A 23969-nucleotide genomic window follows, 5' to 3' on the forward strand; every position below is an offset into this window, starting at 1 on the left:
CTGCAGCTCCAGGTCCCCGCGGGGCCGGCGGCCATGGGCACAGCCCAGGGAACGGGTCCCATCACCCACGTGCCAAGCACAGCCTTCTCCGCTCCCGCGACACGGCCTGGACGGAGCCCGGAGTTCTGGAGGCCGTTGGGCCACAATCCCGAGCTCTCCAGCCGCCCGGCTCACAGCCTCCCCGCGACGAGCGCACTTTCCTACCGCACGCGGCGCCCGAGGGCAGGCGCTGCACCCGACAGGCCAGCGAGCTGCGGCTGCGCCCCAGGAGGGTCCTCCGGCCGCGGAGTGGGGCGGGGCCAGGAGGCGGGGCTTGTCCGGGGCGGGGCGGGGAGGCGGGGCCTATGCGGGGCCAGGACTGGAGGCGGGGCCGGGGCGGGGGCGGGGCTGGCTGGGGGTGGGGTCGGTGCGGGGCGGGACCTGGAGGCGGGGCGGGACCTGGAGGCGGGGCGGGACCTGGAGGCGGGGCGGGACCTGGAGGCGGGGCGGGACCTGGAGGCGGGGCGGGACCCGGAGGCGGGGCGGGACCCGGAGGCGGGGCGGGGCGGGGAGGAGCCAGTAGGGCCTGAAAAGGCGTCCGTGCTCTTGGGAGCGACCTCCAGGCGGACAGCGACGGCCGCCGCGCGATCACGGGCGCTATGGGTGAAGACCCCTGTCCAGGGACCCTTGGACCCGAGCGGGAGGGGGAGGCCACCCGCGCGCTGCCACCCGCCCGCCCACTCCCAGGGCCCGCGGGGGGCAGGACGGGAGGGTTCGCCGGCCACGCCGCCCTCCCTCACGTCGCGTCTCCGAGCCGGGCCGGCAGGGTGGTGGGTGGGACACGGGAGTCCCAGGTAGGAAGTTAAGCTCCCGGGAGTTTAGGGGTGCAGGTGCCCAACCCCGTGGGGAGGGCAGCAGGGTAGAGCGGCCGCTCCGGGCGGCGGAGCAGGCAGCCCCGACCGCCGGCGGCAGCGTGGGGCGGGGTCAGAGCGGGTCCGGGGCTGAGTCCGGCTCCGGCTCGCCCTCCCTGTGACCTCGGGCCTGTACTGCACCCCATGCCTCAGTTTCCCGGTCTGCGGAGCGGGGTTCTTAACATTAAGAACCAGCCTTAATACTTGTGTGGCTGAACGGATGGATGCATAACTTACTGTGAAGATGTGGGAGATGGGCCACTGCATCTCACCCTCAGCAAAGACTCGGAAAATGTTGGCTATTATTATTATTATTATTATTACTGTTTACTCCAGTTTACAGAAAAGGAACCGAGGCTGGGTTTTCATAACTTTGCCCACGGTTGCGCGGCCAGCAAGTGGCAGAGCCCAGAGCTAGCCAAGCCCCAGACTATTCTGGAAAGTTCTGTGGTGAAGCCCTTCCAAGGTTTTCCTCACGCAGTGGACCCAGTTTCTCTCCCCCTCCCCCGGGTCTCTCCCTGGCACCGTGGGGGCAGCACGGGAATCCTGGGTGTCGCTGATGCCCTGCACAGCGGGGTGAGGGGCTGGGCCCGGACCAAGGCTCCGGAGTGCGGCTCCAGGACTGAGCTGATGGCTTTCAGGTCTGTTCTCGGAGCTGAAGTTGGCTGTGCCCTGGGGCCACATCGCCGCCAAAGCCTGGGGCTCCCAGAAGGGCTCCCCCATTCTCTGCCTGCACGGCTGGCTGGACAATGCCAACTCCTTCGACAGACTCATCCCTCTCCTCCCAAGAGGTGGGCTGGGCGGGAGGAAGGCCAGGGCGAGGGGCAGGGCTGCTGGGGAGTGAGAGGGGAGAGGCCAGTCCGACACCTCTCCTCCCTCTTTCCCTCCGCCTCAGACTTTTACTACGTGGCCATGGATTTCGGGGGCCACGGGCTCTCGTCCCACTACAGCCCAGGCCTTCCCTATTACTATCAGAACTTCGTGGGTGAGATCCGGAGAGTCTCGGCAGGTAAGAGGCAGAGCGTTGGGGAGCGGGGCACCCCCTCTCACGGTGGGAGTGAGTGTGGTAGCCAGGAAGCAAGGCTGGCCTGGGGGTGACCTGCATCAGGCCCCAGCTCTGCCCCGAATCCCTGGGTGACTGGGAAGCTGGAGGAGGCCGGGAGGAGGGCCAACTCCCTCCTGCGGGGTCCGCCCCTGAGGGGGGGGCCCCAGATGCTGGGACAGAGGTGGGGAAGGCTGGACCCCAGCCCTGGCTCTGTGCTTTCAGCCTTGAAGTGGGATCGCTTCTCCATCATGGGCCACAGTTTTGGTGAGTACACGCGCTCGGCCTGGGCCGGCGGGGCTCCGGCGGGAGGGGGGGGGGGCTGTAAGGGGGGCGTTGGTACTTAGGTCCCTTTCCCCTGCACTTCTGGGAACTTCAAGGGAAATGAAGGGGTTCATTCGACATTGACCTTTAGACACTGAGGCTTCTGGGCTCAGGTAACTCCCTTGAGGCACCTATGGCCCAGTAGGTAGTTGTCTCCCAATTTTTTTTTTTATATAGTTCATTGATTTTTTACAGAGAGGAAGGGAGAGGGATAGAGAGTTGAAACATCGATGAGAGAGAAACATCAATCAGCTGCCTCCTGCACACCCCCTACTAGGGATGTGCCCGCAACCAAGGTACATGCCCTTGACCGGAATCGAACCCGGTACCCTTCAGTCCACAGGCCGACGCTCTATCCACTGAGCCAAACGGGTTAGGGCTGTCTCCCAATTTTTAAAAAAATATATTTTTATTGATTTCAGAAAGGAAGAGGGAGAGATAGAAATGTCAATAATGAGAGAGAATCATTGATCGGCTGCCTCCTGGACACCCCACACTGGGGATCGAGCCCACAAACCAGGCATGTGCCCTGACCAGGAATTGACCTCTTGGTTCATAGGTCAACACCCAACCACTGAGCCACACCGGCCAGGCAGTTGTCTCCCAATTTGATGAGGGAAATATGGCCCCCTGAGTGGTCAGGTCTGATGAAGGGGCCATCTGGCCCCAGGGAGGGAGCCCCAAGTTTGGCAGGAGCCCCATCACTGGTGAGAGGGGAGCTGGGAGGAAGTCTGGTAGGTTTTGATGGCTGGGGAGCTTCAGCCACTGCTGTTTTGTCTCGTAGGTGGCACTGTGGGTGGAATGGTGAGTAGAAGGCTTTGCAGTGATCACCTCTGGCCGCCGTGGGTGCTCCTCCAGGTGGGGGTGGCGTGGGAGAGCAGGAGGAAGTTACCTGGCACAGGAAGCGTCTCTTGGGGCCAGGAGTTTCGGGTCAGCGTTTCATTAGCTGTGCCAGCGGCTTGGTAGCTCCCAGCAGTAATCGCTGTGGCAGACAGAGCCCCGAACGCAGGCACCCCCGGGCTTCGGAGCTGGGTGCTGGGTGCGGACGGGGTGGGCAGGGGAGAGGAAGATGCCCTAAGGGATAGAGGGTCTTGTTCCGGCCTCTCGGTCAGCACCCTTGCCCCAGCCTGAGAGGTGTTTCAGGAAACACCAGGGAAAAGTTTGAGTCCCTTTCCCTTCAAGCGCCTCTCCTCTTCATTCTCCCCTTTTTGTGTCGCACCCAGTTTTCCTGTATGTTCCCCGAGATGGTGGATAAGCTTATCTTGCTGGACTCATCCCCTTTTGCGCTGGACTCTAATGTAAGAATGGGGCTGTCCCTGAGGAGACCCAGGTCCCACGTGGGGCCCTGGGCACTGTCTCCTCTGGTGGGTAGCAGGGAGGTGGGGGGAGTGGCAGAGGGTAGACAAGAGGAGTCCGCCTCCCTCCCTCCCTCCCTCCCTCCCTCCCTCCCTCCCTCCCTCCCCCTCTCTCTCTCTCTCTCTCTTACACACACACACACACACACAGGACAGAGCTATGCTGATATACTGCTTGGGGTGGGGAGGGATCTGCAAATGCCAGCAGCAGCCCTGGGTGAGGGCTGGGGGGGAGGTGCTGACCCTCCCCCACCGCCACCAGTGACAGCCGCCGGTGCTGTCCCTGCATCTGGGCCCTGGCTCTGCCGTATGCCTGCTGTGTGACCCTTGGCGGTCACTTCACCTCTCTGGGCCTCAGTTTTCTCACCGATTCAAAATGAGGAGGTCAGCCCTGGCTGGTGTGGCTCAGTGGATAGAGTGTTGGCCTGCAGACTGAAGGGCCCCGTTCGATTCCGGTCAAGGGCATGCACCTCAGTTGCAGGCTCCTCCCCGGCCTTGGTCGGGGCATGTGCGAAGGCAACCAATCGATGTGTCTCTCTCACATCGATGTTTCTCTCTCTCTCTCTCTCTCTCTCTCTCTCTCTCTCTCTCTCCTTCCCTCCCTCCCTTCCCTCCCTTCCATTCTCTCTAAAAAATAGATGGAAAAATATCCTCACAAAAGAAATAGATATATATATAAAATCTCCTCAGGTGAGGATTTTTAAAAAGTATTAACAAATAAATAAAAATCAATGGATAAATATCCTCAGGTGAGGATTAACAAAAACAAACAAAAAATGAGGAGGTTGGTCGTGCACCGCGGGCGGGGGCACGCATGGTCGGGACGCGGAGCCGGGAGGCGGCCTGCAGCTCTGACGCTGTCGCTCTGCTCCGCGGCCTCGGCTCCCGGCTGTGGCACAGCTCCTTCGGCAGCTGCTTTCTTGTCTGCTGAGTGACCATAAGCTCCGTAAGGGCGAGGGCCACGGTGTCCTTTTTGCCGCCACGTGCCCATCCCGGCCTGGCAAGTGCGCAGTGAGCTCGGTGCATCGCCCGTGGGTCCGATGAGATGGTGGCTGCCCCTCTGCCTTTTCATCTGCGTCGCCCGCTGAGCCGACAAACGCAGTGCCCGGGGCTGGTGACTGCTTGGTCCTCCCTGTGCTCTCAGCAGAGTGTTGCGAGCACCGCCCCCCCGCCCCCCCCAGCCTCTTCCCAGGGTGAGTAGGATGGAAAGGGGTACACCCGGGGCAAGCTGGAAACCCCTGAGCGGCACCCCGCCAGTCTGCACGCCACCATTCGGAGTGACAGCGAGAGTTAGCCAGGTGAATTCTGGTTGAAGCATCGTTCCAACCACCAGGTGGTCCCTGACTTTGCCGGCCATGTTCCCCTCCATCGTCCAAGCTGCCCCTCCAGCTGTCATCCAAGCTGAGCCTCCGCCGTCCCCACCACCGGCTGGGCCGGGCCAGCAGGCGGCCTGCTCTGGGTCAAGGGTTAACTAGCAGGCCCGTCCCAGTTAACCCGCCCGGGTCACAAGGCATGGCCGGGGCTGCTGAGGGCAGAGCCTGGGCGGGGGAGGGGCGGGCCCTGTCTGCGGGGGCGCTGCCCAGAGAACCGCGGGTGTTTAGGAGCTGGAGAACCTGCTGACCTACAAGCGGAAGGCGATAGAGCACACGCTGCTGGTGGAGCAGGCCGCCGGGGAGCCCCGCGCGCTCCGCCCCCAGGAGATGCTGCAGAGGTGGGTGCCGTGGGCGAGGCGGGCTGGGGGAGGCGGTGGGAGGACGTGGGAGGAGCCAGTCACGGGCCGGAGGAAGGAGCTTCGGTGGCAAGTCCACACCAAGCCTGCTTCTCTCTGTGCCCGCCTTGGCCTCTGGCTCCCTGGCACCATTGCAGCTGCATCTGCCTCACTCTCCCCTGTGCAGCGACGCCCCCTGCTCTCCCCTGGCACACTCTCTCCGTCAGCACCTTTGCTCCCTCTGGGCCCCTCCCCAGGCCTGTCCCGGGCCCTGGCTCACCGCCCTCCTCTGGGCCTCAGCCAGGTGGCACTTCCTCTGAGGCCTGTCCCGACCCCCTGGCTGTGGGGAACCGCAGGTCGGGGTGAGCACGCTGGCTGTCACACCTGGGCCTCCAGCACCTGTCCGTGCCTGGTGGGCAGGGCTCCGTGGAAACACCCCGCCCCCACGGATGTGACAGCCCCTCCCCCCGCCTGCGCCCTGGCGGGGTGGCCTCCCTTTCCCTGCCCACTGGCCCCTCCTGACCCACGGCACCCAGCGCCCTCCGTCTCCCCAGGCTCCTGAAGAATAACAGCCACGTCGGCGAGGAGTGCGGGGAGCTGCTGCTGCAGCGGGGAGCCACCCAGGTGCCCGCAGGTAAGGCGCTCACCTCCCGGCAGGGTTCTTGGTGAGGAGCCATAATAACCAAGCTTGTCTTGGGCCAGGCGTGATCCTATGTGCTTTGCAAGTCGCATCTCATTTAATCCTCCACTGCCCTCTGCTCAGCCCGTTTGGAGCTGAGGCTCGGCAAGGCCAAGTGACTTGTGCCGTCAGACGGTGCTGCACACCCCGGAGGCCGCTCGCTGTGCGGGTCCTTGCGGTGGGGGCCGTGTCCGAGGCTGGGCTTTGAGGGTGTCCTGAGAGGCCGAGTGGCTTTGAACGGGAGAAGTGGAACTGATGGAGTGCCGGCCCGTGTTGTCTGCTTCGCTTCCCGTTACATTCACTCAGGAAACTGTTGGGGACCACAGGAGACTCGGCTGGAAAGTTGTAAGGACAGTCTGAGAGGGGGAGTGTGCGGAAGGCCGCCTGCCCTGTTTATGGGTATTCTGACTTAGGGGAGACTTAGGGGAGCGCCCCTAATTATCCCTTGACCTTTCCAAACAAGTCTGTGCTCGTGCAGACCCCGGGTGTTTACTGGAATCCTTACGCTTAATCCCCGGATGCCCTTGCCTAGAGGATAGTGTAAACACCTGTGTCCTCCCAAGATTACTTACCCCACTGATTGTGTCTAAAAGATAAACTTTATCTCCAGCTGCTGCTACAATAAAAGGCTAGTGAGGCAGGCAATCGAGGCTGCCTGGCTGCTATCAGCCAGGTGGTCCCTTAGCCCTCTCTCGACAGCGAAGCTGTCACCTGTTCATCCGTCCTTCAGGGGTTGCTGGTCAGCCCGGCAGGACACCTTTATGGAGAGAGCTCTGTGCCCGCCCCCAGCCCGGCTGACTGTGACTCCAGTTTATAAAGTACCCAGGAGGCGGGATCAGAACCCAAAGCCTGTGGGCGCTGGGCAAGTTGCAGAGTTAACCGGCTGCTGGGAGTGAGCGGTAGGGAGTGGTGGGGACTGTGGAACTGGCCCAGCCTGTCCTTCTTATGGTAGGAACTCGGGCCTAGTCTGGTCAGAATTTCCAGTTGCTCAAGAGAAACCAGAGGCCTGCTCTCTTGTATTGTTTTCCAGAAATTGCAGAAGCCAGAGGTCAAAGGGACTGGACAGGACCCGGCACTGTTTTACCTCGGCCGCCAGTCTGACCTGTTGTGGGGGATTGTCAGTTATCATTTGAGCCTCTGCCTGCCCCTCCCTGCAGATCCTCATGGACAGAGGGCAGAGCGCCTGGGCCAGGCTCCCCACGTGCCCACACAGATGCGCACCCAGGCGGCCCCTGGAGCAGAAGTGGGCTAATCGGGAGGCACGGAAGCTGATTAGGCCAGGCCAGGGTCACGTGCAGAGATGAGCACAGACACTGAACCCGATGACTAGGGGGTGGGAGAGGAGGCGGCGGAGTGGCAGTTGCCTGGATCAGTGTGTGGGGACCAGCCCCTCTGCAGTGGTCATGGCCCTTTGGGCCCTGGGTTAACCTAAAGGAAGACCAGGCGGGTTCCCAGACGCCATGGGAACAGGGCGGTGACATTGGGGGAGCTGCCCTCCCGCACCCCCTCCCCCCAGAGACCCTGACAGCCCCCATCCGTCCTGGTGCAGGGCAGGGGACTGGGACACCTCCATCACTGGACCTGACCCCTCTGAACTCTGTGTTCGCTTCCTAGGGCTGCCGTTATAAATCCCACAACCCGGGGCTTACCTCTCCGTTCTGGAGGCCAGAAACCCAAGGTCAGGTGCAGGCAGGGCTGTGACAGACTCTGCGATGCCTCTGTCCGAGCTCCTGGTGGCCCTTGGCTGTGTGCACGCTCCCTTGGGGGAGGCCGGAGCTAGCAGGATGCAGAACAGGGCGCAGGAGGTGGGCGGAGCTTGCAGTGTGACATTCAGGTAGAAGGGGCTGGGTTGGCCTCCTGGAGGAGGTGACTTTTGAGCAGAGCAAAGTGGTGCAGGTGAGGGCGTGGTCACAGGGAATCCAGGAGGGAGGTGGCCTGGGGGAAGAACGGTGCCGGCCAAGGCCTGTGGGAGAATCAGGGGGCTGTGAGCAGAGTGGAGAGGGGCGGGTCCCTGGCTGCCTTCTTATTTGCGTGCTGCCTCTGATGGGCCTAGGCTTCTGGGAACAGCTGGAGGGATTGGCCTGAGGGGAGAACCCAGCTCTGGTTCCCTAATGACTGCAGTGCCCAGCCCCTGCCACCTGCCACCGCGGGGACCGAGCCCTCCCCACAGGCTGCGTGGCCCTGGGGTAGCGGGCAGGATTGGTTTCACTTGTGTAGTTTAAACCCCAACATTTGGCCTGGAGGGGATTTTGAACAGGTTGTTCATATATAAAACAGAATTCCCAGTTTCTGTTGAAAAATGGGAAGGCCTGGCAACATTCTGTTTCCCATGAGCAGCAGCTGCTGGCACGGCCCACGGCCAGGACTGGCACTGCTGGCTGGAGTCTGTGACCTTGGCCCCGCATGGAAGAGGGAGGGAGCGTGGAAAGGCTTCCTGAGGTTTATTCTCTTACCTTTGAACTTGGGCCTCCTGAGTCCGAAAGCCTCCGCTGGGGCCTGCTGGCTGGGGTGGCAACCTCCTCGGCCCCTGGTCCTCCCCGCTCCCAGCGGCCACGCTGCCTCCTGTCCCCGCCCAGGGCTGCAGCAGGACCCGCAGGGCTCAGGGCCCCTTCGCTTGCAGATGCCCACACTAGGCTGTCACCTGTGCTCTGACCCACTGGCTGTACTGGCGTCCCCACACCCTCGGGTTCAGTCATTTCCTCGAGTGGCTCACAGAGCTCAGGAAAACATCTGCTCACCCCCGGGTCATTGTACAGGACACCGCTCAGGCCCAGCCAGGCGGCAGCTGCACGGAGCAGGCGCAGGGCAGGGTGGGCTCGCAGGCTGCCTCCTCCCCGCACCGCTGCTCCCGGCCTGCCTCTCAGGTCAGCTCCTGTGCTCCAAGGACTGCTTGGAGGCCTCATCACACAGGCCTGGCTGATGGACTTGATCCCAGCCCCCCCACTCCCCGGGGCCCGGCTCCATCTTCCAGGGGACCCCTCCCATCCTGTCAGGAAATGGCAAGGGGTCCTGGCTGTGTCAGGACCTGGGCTCAGAGACCAAATATCACGACAAAAGATGCTCCTAGCACTTTGTCACTGAGAGTTAACAGTTTTGTGGCTTTTCCAAACCAAAGGAAGTTCTACAACGCAGTGGGTATTAATGGACAGATGCATTGATGAATTGATTGATTTTTTCGTTTTTTTTTAGATTAATTTTAGAGAGAGGGGAAGAGAAACAAACATTGATTTGTTGTTCCATTTATGCATTCATTGGTTGATCCTTGTTTGTGCCCTGACCGGGATCGAACCCGCAGCCTTGGCGAAACCTGACACCCTCTACCCAGCTGAGCTACCCGGCCCTCCCGGCAGCCACTTCTTTTTTTTTTTTAATATATTTTATTGATTTTTTACAGAGAGGAAAGGAGAGAGACAGAGAGCTAGAAACATCGATGAGCGAGAAACATCGATCAGCTGCCTCCTGCACATCTCCTACTGGGGATATGCCCGCAACCCAGGTACACGCCCTTGACCGGAATCGAACCTGGGACCCTTCAGTCCGCAGACCGACGCTCTATCCACTGATCCAAACCGGTTTCGGCGGCAGCCACTTCTTGAGGGGACATTGCCAGGTGTGGGTTTAGCATGGCAACTGCCCTCCCTGGTGAGGCCGAGCTGTCCACCATCGCTATTGCGGCCGCGAACCCAGGCTCGGCCTGGAGCCGGGAGCACTCACCAACCTTTCGACCCTCCAACCTTTCTTTTTGCTCGATTTCTCTGACGAGTGGCGATGTGATGCCTCAGTGTTGGGTACCTTATGGTGTTTGAAGACCCGCAGGGTCATTTAAGGTTCTCAGAGACTCTGAGGCCAGGAGGGGCCGTTCCTACGTCCATCCTTCTGCGCTGCCCTCTGGGGTGGCCGGGGAGGCACCGGGGTGGCCACATGGCTTATGGCCAGGTGGTGGCGGACAAGCTCTGCCCCAGCTGAACCCCCAGGGCATGTCAGGGATGGTGCCTGCAGGTCCAGGCTGAAGGGCCAGGCTCCCAGGGCAGCTGAGGCGAGGCCTCGCCCTCACCCACACCGTCTGTGCTTCCCTCCCAGGCCTGGTGCTGAACAGAGACCGGAGGATCGCCTGGGTGAGTGCCACCGCCCTCCTCCCTTCACGTGCCTGTCGGCCTCTCTTGTGGAGAAATGTACATAGCAGAGTATTTATCCTTTTCATCCATTTGTAAGTACACAGTTCAGTGGCATAAAACATATTCATGATGCCATGCAACCATCACCACCCCAACATGTCACACCTCCCCAGTATAAACTCCTTACCCATAACCATGGACTCCCCGCCCCATCACCCCCACCCCCCGGCCCCTGGCGACCACGTTCTGTTCTCTGAATCTGACAGCTCCAGGGACCTCATGTAAGTGGAATCATGCCGGGTGTGGCCTTGTGTGTCCGGCTTATTTCGCTTAGAGAACGTCCTCCAGGTTCACCCGTGCTGTATCTTGTGTCAGAATGCATTCCTTTATGGCCGGAGAACAGCCACTGCACGGCTACTCCGTTCATCCGTGGGGGGCACAGGAACCTGCCTGCGGGAAAGCACCCAAGGTTATCTTAGTCTGAAGAGTAGGAAATGGCTGGGAGGGGTCCAGGCAGAGCAGGCAGAGCCTGTGGGCTGTGGCCAGCATGTGTTCATAGGAATCGTGTCTTCACCCCCATGCACACAGTAGCTTAGTCGGTCCTTCCGGGAGCCTTTGTGAATTAACCCACCGAGTACACCCTGATCCCGTCAGCTGCCCGCTGAGCTCGGACACAGGAGACCCGGTGCCCTCAGAGGGCTCAGACTAGAGCACCCAGCGCGACAAGTATGTGAGCCTCCTTAAGTTCACCTCCCCAGTAGCCATATTAAAAGAGTAGAGAGAGCCGAAACCGGTTTGGCTCAGTGAATAGAGCATCGGCCTGCGGACTGAAAAGGTCCCAGGTTCGATTCCGGTCAAGCGCATGTACCTGGGTTGCGGGCACATCCCCAGTAGGAGATGTGCAGGAGGCAGCTGATCGATGTTTCTGACTATCTTTCTCCCTTCCTCTCTGTAAAAAATCAATAAAATATATTTTAAAAAAAGAGTAAAGAGAAACAGGTGAAGTCATGTTCAATACTTTTAACTCAGGGCATCCAAGATGTTGTCTCTTGAGCATGTAATCAATATAGAACATTAAGATCGTTGACTTTTTTCTTATCAAGTCTTCAAAGTCCAGTGTGCGGTTTACACGGCAGCCCATGCCAGTGTGGCCCAGCTCCCCTTCCAGCACCACAGTCCCCGGCGGCACAGGCCTAGCCATCAGAATGGTCAGACGGTGGTCAGGGCTGTCGGAGGCCAGCAGGGCTGTGGGCATCACCCTGCACTGTCTCATGGCACCTGTCCGAGCAGGCAGGTGGCTGCACTGGCAGAGCCCAGGGCCAGGCTGGCAGGGCAGCCTGTGGACCAGGAAAGGGAGTGGGAAGGGGCCACACCTGAGACCTGAAATCTAGGCCCAGAAGTCGCCCGGACCCCTCTGCTTTCAGTCACACGGCCTCGCCTGGCTGTAAGAGTCTGGGAAACACCGTCTGGATGGGCAGCTGCAAGCCCAGAAAGATTTAGGGGGAAAGGGCCTCCGGCCCGTGGCAGTGAGAGGCCCATTGGGAAGGGGGTGTGGTTGGGCCCGGGCTCCATCCTGGGGTAGGTGGGTGAGGTGCCCCACCAGGCTCCCCAGGGCCAAGAGACAGGTCTCACCCACAGCAGTGCCCGGTTCCTGGCCAGTGTGGGTCAGTTGGTTGGAGCGTTGTCCCATGCACTGAGGGGTCACTAGTTAGATTCCTGGTCAGGGCACATACCCAGGTCACAGAATTGATCCCTGGTTGGGGTGTGTATGGGAGGCAACCCATTGATGTTTCTCTCACACACTGATGTTTCTCTCTCAAATAAATAAAATATATTTTTTTAAATTTTTTTTTATTGATTTCAGAGAAGGGAGAGGGAGAGAGAGACAGAAACATCAATGATGAGAATCATTTATTGGCTGCCTCCTGCATACCCTACACTGGAGATCAAGCCAGCAACCCGGGCTTGTGCCCTTGACCAGAATCAAACCAGGGACCCTTGTCCCCAGGCCGACGCTCTGCCCACTGAGCCAAACCGGCTAGCTAGGGCAATAAATATTTTTTTAAAAATGCCCGCCAGTGTGGATCAATGGTTGAGCCCGGCCAGCAATTGAAATAGGTCAGTTTGATTCCCCATCAGGGCGCATGCCTGGGTTGCTGGCTCACAGTCCCCAGTTGGGGGCGTGAGGGAGGCAGCTGATCAATGATCCTTTCATCATTGATGTTTCTCTCTCTCCCTTCCTCTCGGAAATCAATAAAAATATATTTTAAAAAAGAAAACAGATCCTCAGGTGAGGATGAGAAATGATTCACTGTGGTTCTTGCCTCTGCAGCCAGAGCACACCTTCGATTTCATCAGCAAGGAGCTGTGTGCACACGCCATCAAGAAGCTGCAGGCCCACACGCTGCTCATCAAGTAAGTCTAAGCCCAGCAGCCACCGTGAGCACCAGGGATCTGCAGGCCACCCAGGCGTGAGGCCCCAGCCCTCCCAGTGCCACTCGCTTGGGAAGCCCTTGGCGGCTGGTTGGGCAGCACACCTTTCAACAGGCGACTGTGGAGGGCACCCCACCCTATGCTGCTGCTCCTGCCTGCCTTTCTCCCCCAGGCCAACACCTCAGGGTCTCACAGCAGTGAACACCCTTTACTGTGGCCGAGATGCCACCCCCCTGCACTGCAGCCCTGCGCCGTCCATGCCCAAGGCAATATCTGTGACCTCCAGGGACACTTCTGTCTCTGGTGCCGAGCACAGGGTCTACAGAGTATGCACTCGAGACACGCACATCCAAACTGCTGCACACCCGCAGCGTGGCTACTCTCACCTGAGCGCAGTGTGGCTGGCAGATGGCCGGAGCCCCAGTCCTCAGAGCGATGGGACTGTCCAGCGGTGCGACCACAGTGGCAAACAATCTGTGTCTCTCAAGCAGTTACCACATGGCCCTCTGGCTGGGCAGTGCAGGATGGTCCAGAGCATTCCTCACAACCACCACCAGGTGGGGCAACCCCAACATCCGTCCACCACGGACTGTTTCCGTCCTAAAAAGGAAGCACTGACCCTTGCCAGAGCATGGACGGACCCTGAAGCATTCGGCTCCGTGGAGGAAGCCAGCGCGGAGTCCACCATGGGGCTCCCCTCCCATGCAAGCCCAGGGAGGGACTGCACAGAACGTCAGCTAGGCCTGCAGTTGTGTGTGGGAGAGGACATAGGTTTGGGATTTTTTTTTTGAGATGAAAATGCTCTAAAATTGACTACTGGTGGTTGCACAACTGAATATATTTAAAACCAAGGAATTATACACTTGAAATGGGTGAAAGTATCTCAGTAAAGCTATTTAAAAAAAAAAAAAAGAAATTCCAGCCAGTGTAGTTCAGTGGTTGAGCATCAACCCATGTACCAATGTTTGCCAGTTCAATTCCCAGTCAGAGCACATGCCTAGGGCTAGGTCCGCAGTAGCAAGCATGCAAGAGGCAGCCAATTGATGCTTCTCTCTCTATAAAAACCAATAAAAATACTTTTTAAAAAGGAAAGAAAAAGTACAGACTCAAACCATTCTCTGGCTCTACATTCACTGGCTGTGACCAGGGCAAACTGGGACTTCAGGTGTGGGTGGGTACCGAGTGGCTGAACCCAGCTGTGGACGAGGGGGGGTAGCTCAGGCCAGGATGCAGGGCACTGCTGGAGGCGGACCTGAGATGAACCCTGGTTTCTTGCTTTCCAGAGCAACTGAAGGATTTTTTGACGTGAGGAGAGAATATGATGCTGACAAGGGGCTCATACTGTTCATGACTGACCAGCTGAAATCTGCCCTAGGAGAGGTGGGTGTGGGGCTCAGGGTGGCTGGGTATGGAGGGGCATCATGCCCTTCGGGGCTCCACTATGCTACCTCTTCTTTTTTAAAATATATTTTCATTGATTTCAGAGAGGAAGGGAGAGGGATAGAAGCATCAATGATGAGAATCATTGATTGGCTGCCTCCTGCACACCCCCCTACTGGGGATCAAGCCCGTAACCCGGGCATGTGCCCTTGACCAGAATCGAACCTGGGTCTCTTTAGTCCACAGGCCGGTGCTCTAACCACAAAGACTCCTGGTCTGGCTCAGCCCCAGGTCTACCAGGTGCCCCCGGAGCTACCAGGCCTCACTCCCAGCTGTGGGCAACGTAAACTGGCACAGAGTAGACTGTTCATTGGCAGACTCTCCCGACTTTATTGTCCTCACACCCAGGGGGCCAGCCCCGACTCAGCCAGCGGCCATCCCAGTTTCCTAGGGTCCCAAATGGGAACAGATGGCCAGTCCCCTCACTGGGTGCTGGCTGCAGGTGGGGGTGGGCCCCAAGCAGGAGGGCTGGGACTTGTGCTTGACTGTCCCTGGGGAGCACCTGGCCCCGGAAACGGGAAGCCCGTGTGGCTGCGTGGCCATCGGCGGTGCCCTCCCGTCCTGTCCGTTGGCTCCCTCCCGGGCGGGTCGGATAGAGCAGCAGCACCGCCACTTGCTCCGCCCAGCCTACTTCCCCAAGCTCACCGCTCAGCATGCCCAGGCCCCCAGGGCGGGCACACTTCCCTCCCAGAGGCCTTTCTCATGAACTCAGAGCCAGGCCTGAATCACCCAGGGACGCCATGAACAACCACAGGGAGGCAGCAGACCCCAGGAAAGCCCCACCAGAGGGGCCCCTGGAGCCACCACTCACCACCTGTCCCCTCCTTCCCCAGCGGTTCCAGTTTGTGGAAATTCCAGGCAACCACTACGTCCACATGAACCAACCCGATCACGTGGCCAGTATCATTGGCTCCTTCTTACAGAGCAGGAACAGGATCCCAGGCCAGCTGTAGCCCTGGGCCTGGGGCCACTGAGACCTGTGCTCACCACACACCACCGGACGCCCAGCTCCCGGGGCCCCAGCCAGGCCAGGCACGACGGGGCCAGGCCTCACTGGTCTTGAGCAGCAGGAGCTGGCAGAGCAGACGTGTGGGGTGTGACTTCTGTCTCCAACATTTGTGAGTTCGCAGGGGAGATTGTGTCTGGATTCGGGGTCTGTGTTGTGGCTGGAAACCGGCAGTGAGCTGGGAGTGCAGGAGGACTGGACAGGCCGCCCGGCTTGCAGCCAGCAGCTCTTGCGCCTTTCCTGTGTCCGCCTGGATGAATAAATTGTTCTTTTCTCTCTCACTGCCTTTGGGGCTTTCACAGCTGCGGGGCTTGGCCACTGAGGGTTAAGGGGAGAACATGGCGGACACTTAGCTTTTAGCGGGAGATCCAGACAGACTGGGAGGAGACAGGAGCAGCAGGAACCCCTTCCTGGGCCGGTGGCTCCTGAGAACCAAGTCCTCATGCTGGGCAGGCTCACCAGCTCCGGGCTCGGGCTGCTGAAGACAAGGTCTGAGGGTGGCACTGTCCTTTACCCGCCGCCTGTGGGCTGATTCTTGGTGCTGTTTGACGTGGCAGCTTCCGGGCCGGGGCAGTCTGAGAGCATCTAGGCCTTCGTGTCCTTGCTGGCCATCCCCACCACCCTGTCCGTGCGGCTCAGTAGGGACGGAATTTGCGTTGGGCCCGCATCAGCTCAATCCTCTGCTTGTCCTCCTCGAACTTCTTGCGCAGCTGCGCTAGATCTGGGGCGTGAGGGGAAAGGGGAACGGCCAGGATCAGACAACGTGCCTGTGGGAGCTGCGCCCCATTGCCCCCATGAGTCTGCCGGGCCACACACCCTCTCCATAGCAGCCTCTGCACCACAGCCAGCACCTGAGGCCACACACACACACGCCTCCTGCAGTCTGGCCCCAGCACAACTACATTCCAGGTGCCTCTACAGCCCTAAGTATCCCAGAGGACCCCACAGCGACCTCTAGGGAGCAACAGTGGGACCAGCACACAGGTGCTGCCGGGCTGGGATCCCAAACCCAAAGCCTGTTGGGAAATCTGGGCCTAAGGACACCCTGCCTGGCCCAGAACCCAGGTCCAGCGCCTGCCTCTGGGGCTCTGTGCTTTGGCCACAGGCCTTGCCCAGGCAGCTGGGGCTCAAGACTAGTGGGGCTGGCCGACGGGCTGGGGGCGCGTCCTTACGCTCCATCTTGGTCTCCCGGTGCTGCCAGGCGTAGAAGTTGAGCAGCTCCTTGCGGGCGCGCTTCCGCTTCTCCCTCTCCAGCACCCGCAGGCTGGCTGCCTCTGTCCGGGGCAGCACGGGCCGCCGGCCACGGCGTGTCACCTTCACCCAGCCCTCCTCGTCCGGGACCCCTTCCTCCTCCTTGGCCTTCGCTTCCTCCTGCAAGTACATGACCCTGTGATGGCCCGGGACCCGCCTGCAGCCTCGGGAGCCTGCTGGGAAGAACCTGGGCACCCAGGGGCACCTGCTGCCCGCTCCACCCCCAGCAGTGAAGGTGCCTCCTCCAGCCTCGGGCCGCTCCTCCTCTACAGACCTAGTGAGTAGACGCCACCAGCTCAGGTGACCGGGACTCAGCAGGGAAAGGGGTGTCTAGACTGCATGGTGACCAGGTCAGCTGCCTCCCCCGCCCCCTCAGGAGCCACCCCACACCCGTGGCACCGCCTTCCCCACAGCGACAATGATGTGCAGCCCCCCGCGAAGCCCTACCTCGGCCATCTTCCTGTCGTACGCCTCCATGAATGTGTCCACTTCCACTCGCAGGGCCTCCGGGTCCAGCACGGAGTCTGTGTAGTCACTGATCCACTCTGAGGGAGGGAGCGACGGACACAGGCCTCCTCAGGTGACGTGCGGGCCACCCCAGGACCCGCCGGGCCAGCTGGCTTTATCGCACACAGGCCACAGCATGGAGACTGGCCAGGGTTCGGTAAGGGAGGTTCTAGTGGTGGCAAGCTGGGCCCCACCTATGCCACCCAGTGCCAGGCTCAGGCCTCCCACACGCTGCTCTCAGAGCAAGTGAACATGGCGATGCTGCCCCACAAGGACCCCGCCCACTCACCCAGGGCCCGGGAAGGAGGTACCCCCCCCCACCCCCCCCACCCGGCAGCACTGACTGTGAACGCCGCTCTTCACGGGGTGACTCTCTGTCGAGACCAGCAAAGGGCCCTTCAGGGCTAAGGCAGCCGGCACCCCTTTCGGCTTCTGGAACACCACATAGGCCACCTGGAAGCCCTGGGGAGAGAGAGGTCACAGCGCCGGGCCTCCCGTCCCCCAGCCACTCACGCCGGCACGAGGGCTGCCCCTGCCTGCAGCCTGACTGTCACTGGACCAGCGAGATGTGCAGGGCTGTCCTTGAACATGAAGATAACCAGGAGGTTGTCCCTAATCCACAGGCAGGATGGGTGTGTGCCAGTTACCCACCTGAGCCCCTGGTTACCCGCCTGAGCCCCTGGTTACCCGCCTGAGCCCCTAGTTACCCGCCTGAGCCCCTAGTTACCCACCTGTGCCCCTGGTTACACACCTGAGCCCCTAGTTACCCGCCTGAGCCCCTAGTTACCCGCCTGAGCCCCTAGTTACCTGCCTGTGCCCCTAGTTACCCGCCTGAGCCCCTAGTTACCCGCCTGAGCCCCTAGTTACCCGCCTAGCCCTAGTTACCCGCCTGAGCCCCTAGTTACCTGCCTGTGCCCCTAGTTACCCGCCTGAGCCCCTAGTTACCCGCCTGAGCCCCTAGTTATCAACCTGTGCCCTGGTTACCCGCCTGAGCCCCTAGTTACCCGCCTGAGCCCCTAGTTATCAACCTGTGCCCCTGGTTACCCGCCTGAGCCCCTAGTTACCCGCCTGTGCCCCTGGTTACCCGCCTGAGCCCCTAGTTACCCGCCTGAGCCCCTGGTTACCCGCCTGTGCCCTTGGTTACCCGCCTGAGCCCCTAGTTACCCGCCTGAGCCCCTGGTTACCTGCCTGAGCCCCTGGTTACCCGCCTGAGCCCCTGGTTACCCGCCTGAGCCCCTGGTTACCAACCTGTGCCCCTGGTTACCAACCTGTGCCCCTGGTTACCCGCCTGAGCCCCTAGTTACCCGCCTGAGCACCTAGTTACTCACTGTGTCCCCAGTTACCCATCTGAACCCCTAGTTACCAACCTGTGCCCCTAGTTACCCACTGTGCCCCTGCCTAGTTACCAACCTGTGCCCCTAGTTACCCACTGTGCCCCTAGTTACCCACTGTGTCCCTGGTTACCCACTGTGCTCCTGGTTACCCACCTGAGCCCGTGGTTACCCACCTGAGCCCCTAGTTACCCACTGTGCCCCTGGTTACCCACTTGAGCCCCTGATTACCCACTGTGCCCCTGGTTACCCACTGTGCCCCTGGTTACCCGCCTGAGCCCCTGGTTACCCGCCTGAGCCCCTACTTATCAACCTGTGCCCCTGGTTACCCGCCTGAGCCCCTAGTTACCCGCCTGAGCCCCTAGTTACCCGCCTGTGCCCCTGGTTACCCGCCTGTGCCCTTGGTTACCCGCCTGAGCCCCTGGTTACCAACCTGTGCCCCTGGTTACCCGCCTGAGCCCCTGGTGACCCGCCTGAGCCCCTAGTTACCCGCCTGAGCCCCTGGTTACCCGCCTGAGCCCCTGGTTACCCGCCTGAGCCCCTAGTTACCCGCCTGAGCCCCTAGTTACCCGCCTGAGCACCTAGTTACTCACTGTGTCCCCAGTTACCCATCTGAACCCCTAGTTACCAACCTGTGCCCCTAGTTACCCACTGTGCCCCTGCCTAGTTACCAACCTGTGCCCCTAGTTACCCACTGTGCCCCTAGTTACCGTGTCCCTGGTTACCCACTGTGCTCCTGGTTACCCACCTGAGCCCGTGGTTACCCACCTGTGCCCCTGGTTACCCACCTGAGCCCCTAGTTACCCACTGTGCCCCTGGTTACCCACTTGAGCCCCTGATTACCCACTGTGCCCCTGGTTACCCACTGTGCCCCTGGTTACCCACCTATGCCCCTGGTTACCCACCTGTGCCCCTAGTTACCCACTGTGCCCCTGGTTGCCCACTGTGCCCCTAGTTACCCACTGTGCCCCTAGTTACCCACTGTGCCCGTTCCCACCAGGCCTTTCTTCCGTTATGGGAGGGACTCGGGGAACAGCGTGCTGAGCCCTGGCCAGGAATGGATGGACACACAGGGCGCAGACTAGTTCCAATTCCACTGCAGCAGGAGGCGTGAGCTCCAGGCTACAGGGAATGACAGTGGGGCTCAAGGAGGCCCTCGGGGTGGGGGTGGGGAAGAGATGGACCCAGAGCTTTCAGGACACTGGAGAGAGGCGACAGGAAGCTAAAGGTAGTGGCAAGTCTGGGGTAAGGAATGGAGGGGTTTACCTGCCAGCCCTCCTGGACCACATGTCTGGCAGGCCCTGAAAGTCCCACTGCCACCCAGCATCACCGTCCCCTCACGGGGTCCCTGCCCTAGCCCCTGTGCCCCATGCTGGCAGACCCCAGGAATGGAGGCTTACCGCAACAGGCTTGGGGTGAAAAAACTTCGACTTTGGCTCCTTGGGGCTCTCGGTGAGCTCGGGCTTCCCCTGCAATTCCACTGACTGGACGGGGCCACAGGGGGAGAGGAGGCGGGCCAGGCACTCCTGCCGAGGCGGAGGGAGCAGTGTGAGGGCTGCAGGCCCTTCCAGGAGCCTCCCTCCGCCCCTGGAGATCCGGGATCCCACGTCTGTGCCCCAACCGGGGACACGCAGGGAGGGCTGGGCAAGCCACGGCCTCAGCAGGGGTTAAAATCCTCTCCTCCCAGGGCCCGGGACAGAACCTTGTCAATTTACACGTTAAAAACGGGGGTAAGAGGCCACCCCTCCACTGGCAGGGCCTCAGGAAGTGGGGGAGACGGAATTCAGGCCTAAGTTCTGGCTTTGTGACAGGATCCTGCGGGAGCACATGCCCAGAACGCACTGGCTTTCTCACCGAAGTGAAGGGATTTCTCATTGGAAAGTACATCTTGCTGAAAGATCAGTCTTTCCTATCAATTTCTCTGGGTAATGATACCGAAAGAGGGATTAGGTTCTAAATAAACCTATAAACAAACGTTTTAAATGTAAAAAGAAAATTATTGCAAGAATAGGTGGGGACATTTTTGGTGTTATTCGAAGTATTCTGATTTTATGAGCCAACCAAGAAAGTTTTACCACCTGACTCTGCCTTTTAAAAACAGTGAAACCTGCCCTGACCGGTTTGGCTCAGCGGATAGAGCATCGGCCTGCGGACTCAAGGGTCCCGGGTTCGATTCCGGTCAGGGGCATGTGCCTTGGTTGTGGGCACATCCCCAGTGGGGGGTGTGCAGGAGGCAGCTGATCGATGTTTTTCTCTCATCGATGTTTCTAACTCTCTGTCCCTCTCCCCTCCTCTCTGTGGAAAATGAATAAAATATATATATAAAAAAAATTAAAAACAGTGAAACCTGTGCTGCTGGAAACGGAGGGGGGGCGAGAGACGAGGGATCTCTGGGTGCAGGTGGTGATGCTTCTGTTTGTGAACTCCTGTGGGCTGCACACATCTGGCCAGGCCTTCAGTAAAGGCTAAAAATGGCACCCTCTCCTCTTAATGGTTTTTTCTCTGTAATTGTAAGCATTCAGCCCGGCCAGCATGGCTCAGTGGTTGAGCATTGACCTATGAACCAGGAGGTCATGGTTTCATTCCCAGGGCACATGCTGGGGTTGTAGGATCGATTCCCAGCATGGAGTGTGCATGAGGCAACCGGTAGATGATTCTCTCCCATCATTGATGTTTCTATTTCTCCCTCTTCCCTCATCTCTAAAATCAATTTAAAAAATATATTTTTAAAACTGTAATAGTTTAGAAATTTATTCCTTTTTTGAAAAAACAAAAGTAGTTTCTCTTCTGTAAAGTTACATAATACTAAATTTACCAACTTTTTAGAGAAAAAAATAGGCATGTCTAGATAGATTTAGAAATAATTTTATTTTCTTACAGTTTTCCTATCTTTTACTATGGACAGGGGAAAACAGCATGCAGTTGAAATAATTCTAGGTAATAAAAAACTTTGGGCTCCTCAACATTAATATTTTTAAAAACACACCTTTAGCCCGGCCGGTGTGGCTCAGTGGTTGAGCATCGACCCATAAACCAGGAGGTCATAGCTCATCCCGGTGAGGGCACATGCCCGGGTTGCAGACTCCCCGTGTGGGGTGTGCAGGAGGCAGCCGACCAATGATTCTCTCTCATCACTGATGTTTCTCTCCCGCTCTCCCTCTCCCTTCTGCTCTGAAATCTGTAAAAAACTATTCAAAAACACATCTCAGGAGAGAGGCTGCCCTCTGGATGCCCGCCCTTGGGGCTCAGGTAGCCGCCTCCATCTCACTCAGGGCTCAGGCCCTGGTGGGGGCAGTGGAAGCACGGCTCTGCCCAGAGCCCCACCCGCGCCCGCGGCTGCCTCCCGGGCACCAGCTCACCTCTGTGCAGTAAGGGGGCACATTGAGGACAAAGAGCGTCCTCTTCTGAGGCCAGGAAGACTTGGCGCCGTCTCGAACTCTGTGCTCTCTCATGTACAGGTAATGGGAAGCCTTCTGCTCCTCAGAGAACTTAATGGGAACGGCTGGAAGGAAAACGGGGCAGGAAAGGATGGGGTGAACGTCAGGTCAGGCTGCCCCTTCTAGTCCTATCTGTCTGTCCACCCACCCACCCCTCCCTGGGCCCTTCCTCTGGGCAAGACCTGTGCAGGGTGCTCTTCAGTCTATGACAGTATTTGAGCCAAGAATCTGCCCACGAGGGGCCCCGAGCTAACAGAGGCGGCAATGATTACAGGAGGGAGTGAAACGAGGAAAGTTTAAGGTGAACACCGAAACCCTCCCCGTGGCCTTGGCCGGAGCCCAGCTGGTGCTGACAGCACCCCCACCCCCGCCCCATGGCCTTTTCTCACCCCTCCTCCCGCCACCAGCTGGCAGGCCACTCTGCCTTCTCTGTTCCTCCAACTCGCGGGCCTCACACACCTGCACCCTTCGCGGAAAGAGCAGCCCTCTCCTCTCCACCTGTCCTTCAAGTTCTCACGTCACTTCCTCGGGGAGTCCTAGCTGCCAGGTGAGACCCGCCTGCTCTGTGCCTTCGCAAGTTCTCTTATGGTCCTACGTCTGTATTTGGAGGATTATTTGGGAAATCGCTCATATTCCCATACATTTTAATCCTCATAAAAGTAGGGGCTGTCTTCTGTTCCTCCCACCACCTTCTTCAGAGCACAGGGGACGCAGCTGCAGCCCCGCACTCAGCAGCTGCGTGGCGGAGGGAGACAGGGAGCGAGCATAAAACGAGGCTGAACCAGGTACGAAAGAAACGGGGAGGCAGCACAGGGTGGCGGTGGCGAGGCCTTAGGTAACCATCCCGAAGGCCTCCTGGCGGAAGGGCACCGCGGGTGGCGGAACTCTGAGAAGGGGCCACACCAAGTGCAAAATCCCTGAAGAGTAAAGAGCTTGCTGCCTCAGCGGAACAGAGAGCTGGACCTAATGAAGGTCTGCACCCGCCAGAACACGTGGGGCCACGGGGCCCATGGTAGCAAGTCGGGGTTTTACTTTAGGCGCTAACTGTAGCCACCGGAGAGATTTGGGGGTGCGGTAGGAGTGTGAGGCAAAATCTGATTTACATCTGACTTTAGCCCCGGCCGGGGGGGCTCAGCTGGTGGGGCTTCCTCCCCGGCACCGGGAGGTTGCGGTCCGACTCCCGGTCAAGGGCGCGTGCGGGGGCGGCGGGCTGCAGGCCGATCCCGCGTAGGGAGCGTGCGAGAAACAGCACATCGACGTTTCTCTCTCTCCCTCCCCCTCGCTCTAAAAATCAATAAAGATATTTTAAAAACAAAGAGAAAAACAGACTTCTAGATGCAGAGAACAGACTGGTGGCCGCCCAAAGGGAGGGGTTTGGGCACGGACCCGCCCAGGTGAGAGCTGCCGGGGCCGGACTCGGAATCGCAGAGGCAGCGGGGAGTGGACGTGCTCCCCGAGAGGGGCAGGTGTGGGGCCCGGCCCGGGGAGAGTGTGGACAGCGGCGGGTTCGCCAAGGGAGGTGCTGGCCAAAGTGGGCTCGTCCCGGGAGAGGCGATGCAGGGAGCCGCGTGGGCCTCACGCCCTGCCGGGCCACGCCGCCCCCGAGCCGCCTCTGGGCGAAGCCTGGCTGTACCCGGCCCCGCACCTGTCCCGCGGCCTCCCGCCAGTCGCGCGGCCCCTCACCTGAGTAGCCAGGGGGGCTCGGAATCCCCTCTTCGGCGTCCCGCGCCGCACGCTTCCTCCTGCGCGCCACCATCTTGCCGGCCGGAAACCGCGCGGGCCGCTGGGAGTTGTAGTTGCGAGCTGGGAGCTACGTGTTTCCATGACAACGGCGCCGCGTCGGGTTCCCACCCTTTCTTGGGCCACTTCCTTCCTTGCGCAGAATAAAGTCAGGACGTAAATGTGGGAGTAAATGAGGGCGTGGCCGGGTCGTTCAACCGGGGCGTGATCTCTCTCATCATTTGCCGGGGTCCAGCCCCAGCAGGTCCAGGGGTCCCCAAAGGTGTGGACGGAGTCGGCGAAGAAGAGATGACATGGAGACAGCGTTCAGTTGATCAGCAGCCTCGCCAGGATCTCTAGCCAGGATCTCCAGCCAAGTTCTGGTCTGGATCTCCAGCCAAGTTCTGCTTCAGATCTCCAGCCAGGTTCTGTGTCCATGTTCTCTTGCTAGGTTTCCAGCCAGGTTCAGTCCAGGTTCTCCAGCCAGATTCAGTCACCAGGTTCTAGTCAGGTTCTCTTGCCCATTTCTGTAGTCAGGTTCAGTGCAGGATCTTTTGCCATGTTCTCTCGCTAGGTTCTGTCTCTAGGTTCTGAGGCCAGTTTCTGTCCAGGAACTTTTGCCATGTTCTCTCCAGCGAAGTTCTTCTGTCTCTAGAGAACGTTCTGTGTAGGTTCTGTGCCTAGGTTCCGTCTCTCTTGGTTCCGTATTCTAAGTTCTGTCTCTTTCTGTCT

The 23969-nt window shown here is 59.6% G+C and overlaps 3 protein-coding genes across 21 annotated transcripts; 1 reads left to right on the plus strand and 2 right to left on the minus strand.

Annotated features, from left to right (window-relative positions):
• The first annotated feature begins 535 nt into the window (after nt 1-535).
• SERHL2 (serine hydrolase like 2) lies at nt 536-15271 on the plus strand. Of its 16 annotated transcripts, none has more exons than XR_004966014.1 (14): nt 536-642; nt 1532-1681; nt 1786-1899; nt 2158-2199; nt 3041-3060; nt 3480-3554; nt 4793-4909; nt 5213-5322; nt 5874-5953; nt 10079-10205; nt 12446-12528; nt 13038-13103; nt 13830-13926; nt 14820-15271. XR_004966014.1 is itself a non-coding variant. In XM_036298746.1 (14 exons), the coding sequence occupies exons 1-14, from the start codon at nt 639-641 to the stop codon at nt 14937-14939; spliced, it is 1113 nt and encodes a 370-aa protein (XP_036154639.1). In that variant the 5' UTR covers nt 536-638; the 3' UTR covers nt 14940-15271. The 16 variants fall into 16 exon arrangements, 12 of the variants coding, with proteins under 12 accessions (XP_036154639.1, XP_036154644.1, XP_036154642.1 ...); XM_036298746.1 differs by having other exon boundaries at nt 10079-10113; XR_004966015.1 differs by lacking the exon at nt 13038-13103.
• LOC118650355 (nascent polypeptide-associated complex subunit alpha, muscle-specific form-like) lies at nt 2733-9442 on the minus strand. Of its 2 annotated transcripts, XR_004966017.1 has the most exons (4): nt 8452-9442; nt 7648-7961; nt 5967-6333; nt 2733-3330 (listed from the first exon to the last, which is right to left on the minus strand). XR_004966017.1 is itself a non-coding variant. In XM_036298761.1 (3 exons), exons 1-3 carry the CDS (start codon nt 8899-8901, stop codon nt 6297-6299), a joined length of 801 nt encoding a protein of 266 aa, XP_036154654.1. In that variant the 5' UTR covers nt 8902-9398; the 3' UTR covers nt 4904-6296. The 2 variants fall into 2 exon arrangements, 1 of the variants encoding a protein (XP_036154654.1); XM_036298761.1 differs by lacking the exon at nt 2733-3330 and having other exon boundaries at nt 4904-6333; nt 8452-9398.
• Nucleotides 14293-23421, minus strand: RRP7A (ribosomal RNA processing 7 homolog A). Of its 3 annotated transcripts, XM_036298760.1 has the most exons (8): nt 23202-23306; nt 21978-22115; nt 21441-21583; nt 19482-19607; nt 17095-17212; nt 16691-16788; nt 16165-16363; nt 14293-15713 (listed from the first exon to the last, which is right to left on the minus strand). In XM_036298760.1, exons 3-8 carry the CDS (start codon nt 21531-21533, stop codon nt 15628-15630), a joined length of 720 nt encoding a protein of 239 aa, XP_036154653.1. In that variant the 5' UTR covers nt 21534-21583; nt 21978-22115; nt 23202-23306; the 3' UTR covers nt 14293-15627. The 3 variants fall into 3 exon arrangements, with proteins under 3 accessions (XP_036154653.1, XP_036154651.1, XP_036154650.1); XM_036298758.1 differs by lacking the exon at nt 21978-22115 and having other exon boundaries at nt 17095-17203; nt 23202-23421; XM_036298757.1 differs by lacking the exon at nt 21978-22115 and having other exon boundaries at nt 23202-23414.
• Nucleotides 23422-23969: the final 548 nt, after the last annotated feature.

Source organism: Myotis myotis, unplaced genomic scaffold (assembly GCF_014108235.1).
Source record: "Myotis myotis isolate mMyoMyo1 unplaced genomic scaffold, mMyoMyo1.p scaffold_m19_p_3, whole genome shotgun sequence".
In the NCBI taxonomy this organism is placed as follows: domain Eukaryota; kingdom Metazoa; phylum Chordata; class Mammalia; order Chiroptera; family Vespertilionidae; genus Myotis; species Myotis myotis.

What these genes read in the sequence shown, in the direction of transcription:
- LOC118650355 (XM_036298761.1), bottom strand. Translation starts at nt 8,901, where the DNA reads ATGAGGCCTCCAAGCAGTCCTTGGAGCACAGGAGCTGACCTGAGAGGC. An exon ending in CAGGAGGCCCAAGTTCAAAG is followed by an intron (nt 7,962 to 8,451) that starts GTAAGAGAATAA and finishes ATTCTCCCACAG; the next exon opens with GCCTTGGCCGGCACCGTTCT. An exon ending in CTGGCCTCCAGAACGGAGAG is followed by an intron (nt 6,334 to 7,647) that starts GTAAGCCCCGGG and finishes ACAACTTTCCAG; the next exon opens with CCGAGTCTCCTGTGGTCCCC.
- SERHL2 (XM_036298744.1), top strand. An exon ending in CTTTTGCGCTGGACTCTAAT is followed by an intron (nt 3,555 to 4,792) that starts GTAAGAATGGGG and finishes CGCCCCCCCCAG; the next exon opens with CCTCTTCCCAGGGTGAGTAG. An exon ending in TGACAGCGAGAGTTAGCCAG is followed by an intron (nt 4,910 to 5,212) that starts GTGAATTCTGGT and finishes GCGGGTGTTTAG; the next exon opens with GAGCTGGAGAACCTGCTGAC.
- RRP7A (XM_036298757.1), bottom strand. Translation starts at nt 23,274, where the DNA reads ATGGTGGCGCGCAGGAGGAAGCGTGCGGCGCGGGACGCCGAAGAGGGG. An exon ending in TGCCCCCTTACTGCACAGAG is followed by an intron (nt 19,608 to 21,440) that starts GTGAGCTGGTGC and finishes CCGCCTCGGCAG; the next exon opens with GAGTGCCTGGCCCGCCTCCT. An exon ending in CCGGGAGACCAAGATGGAGC is followed by an intron (nt 15,714 to 16,164) that starts GTAAGGACGCGC and finishes CTCACGCCCCAG; the next exon opens with ATCTAGCGCAGCTGCGCAAG.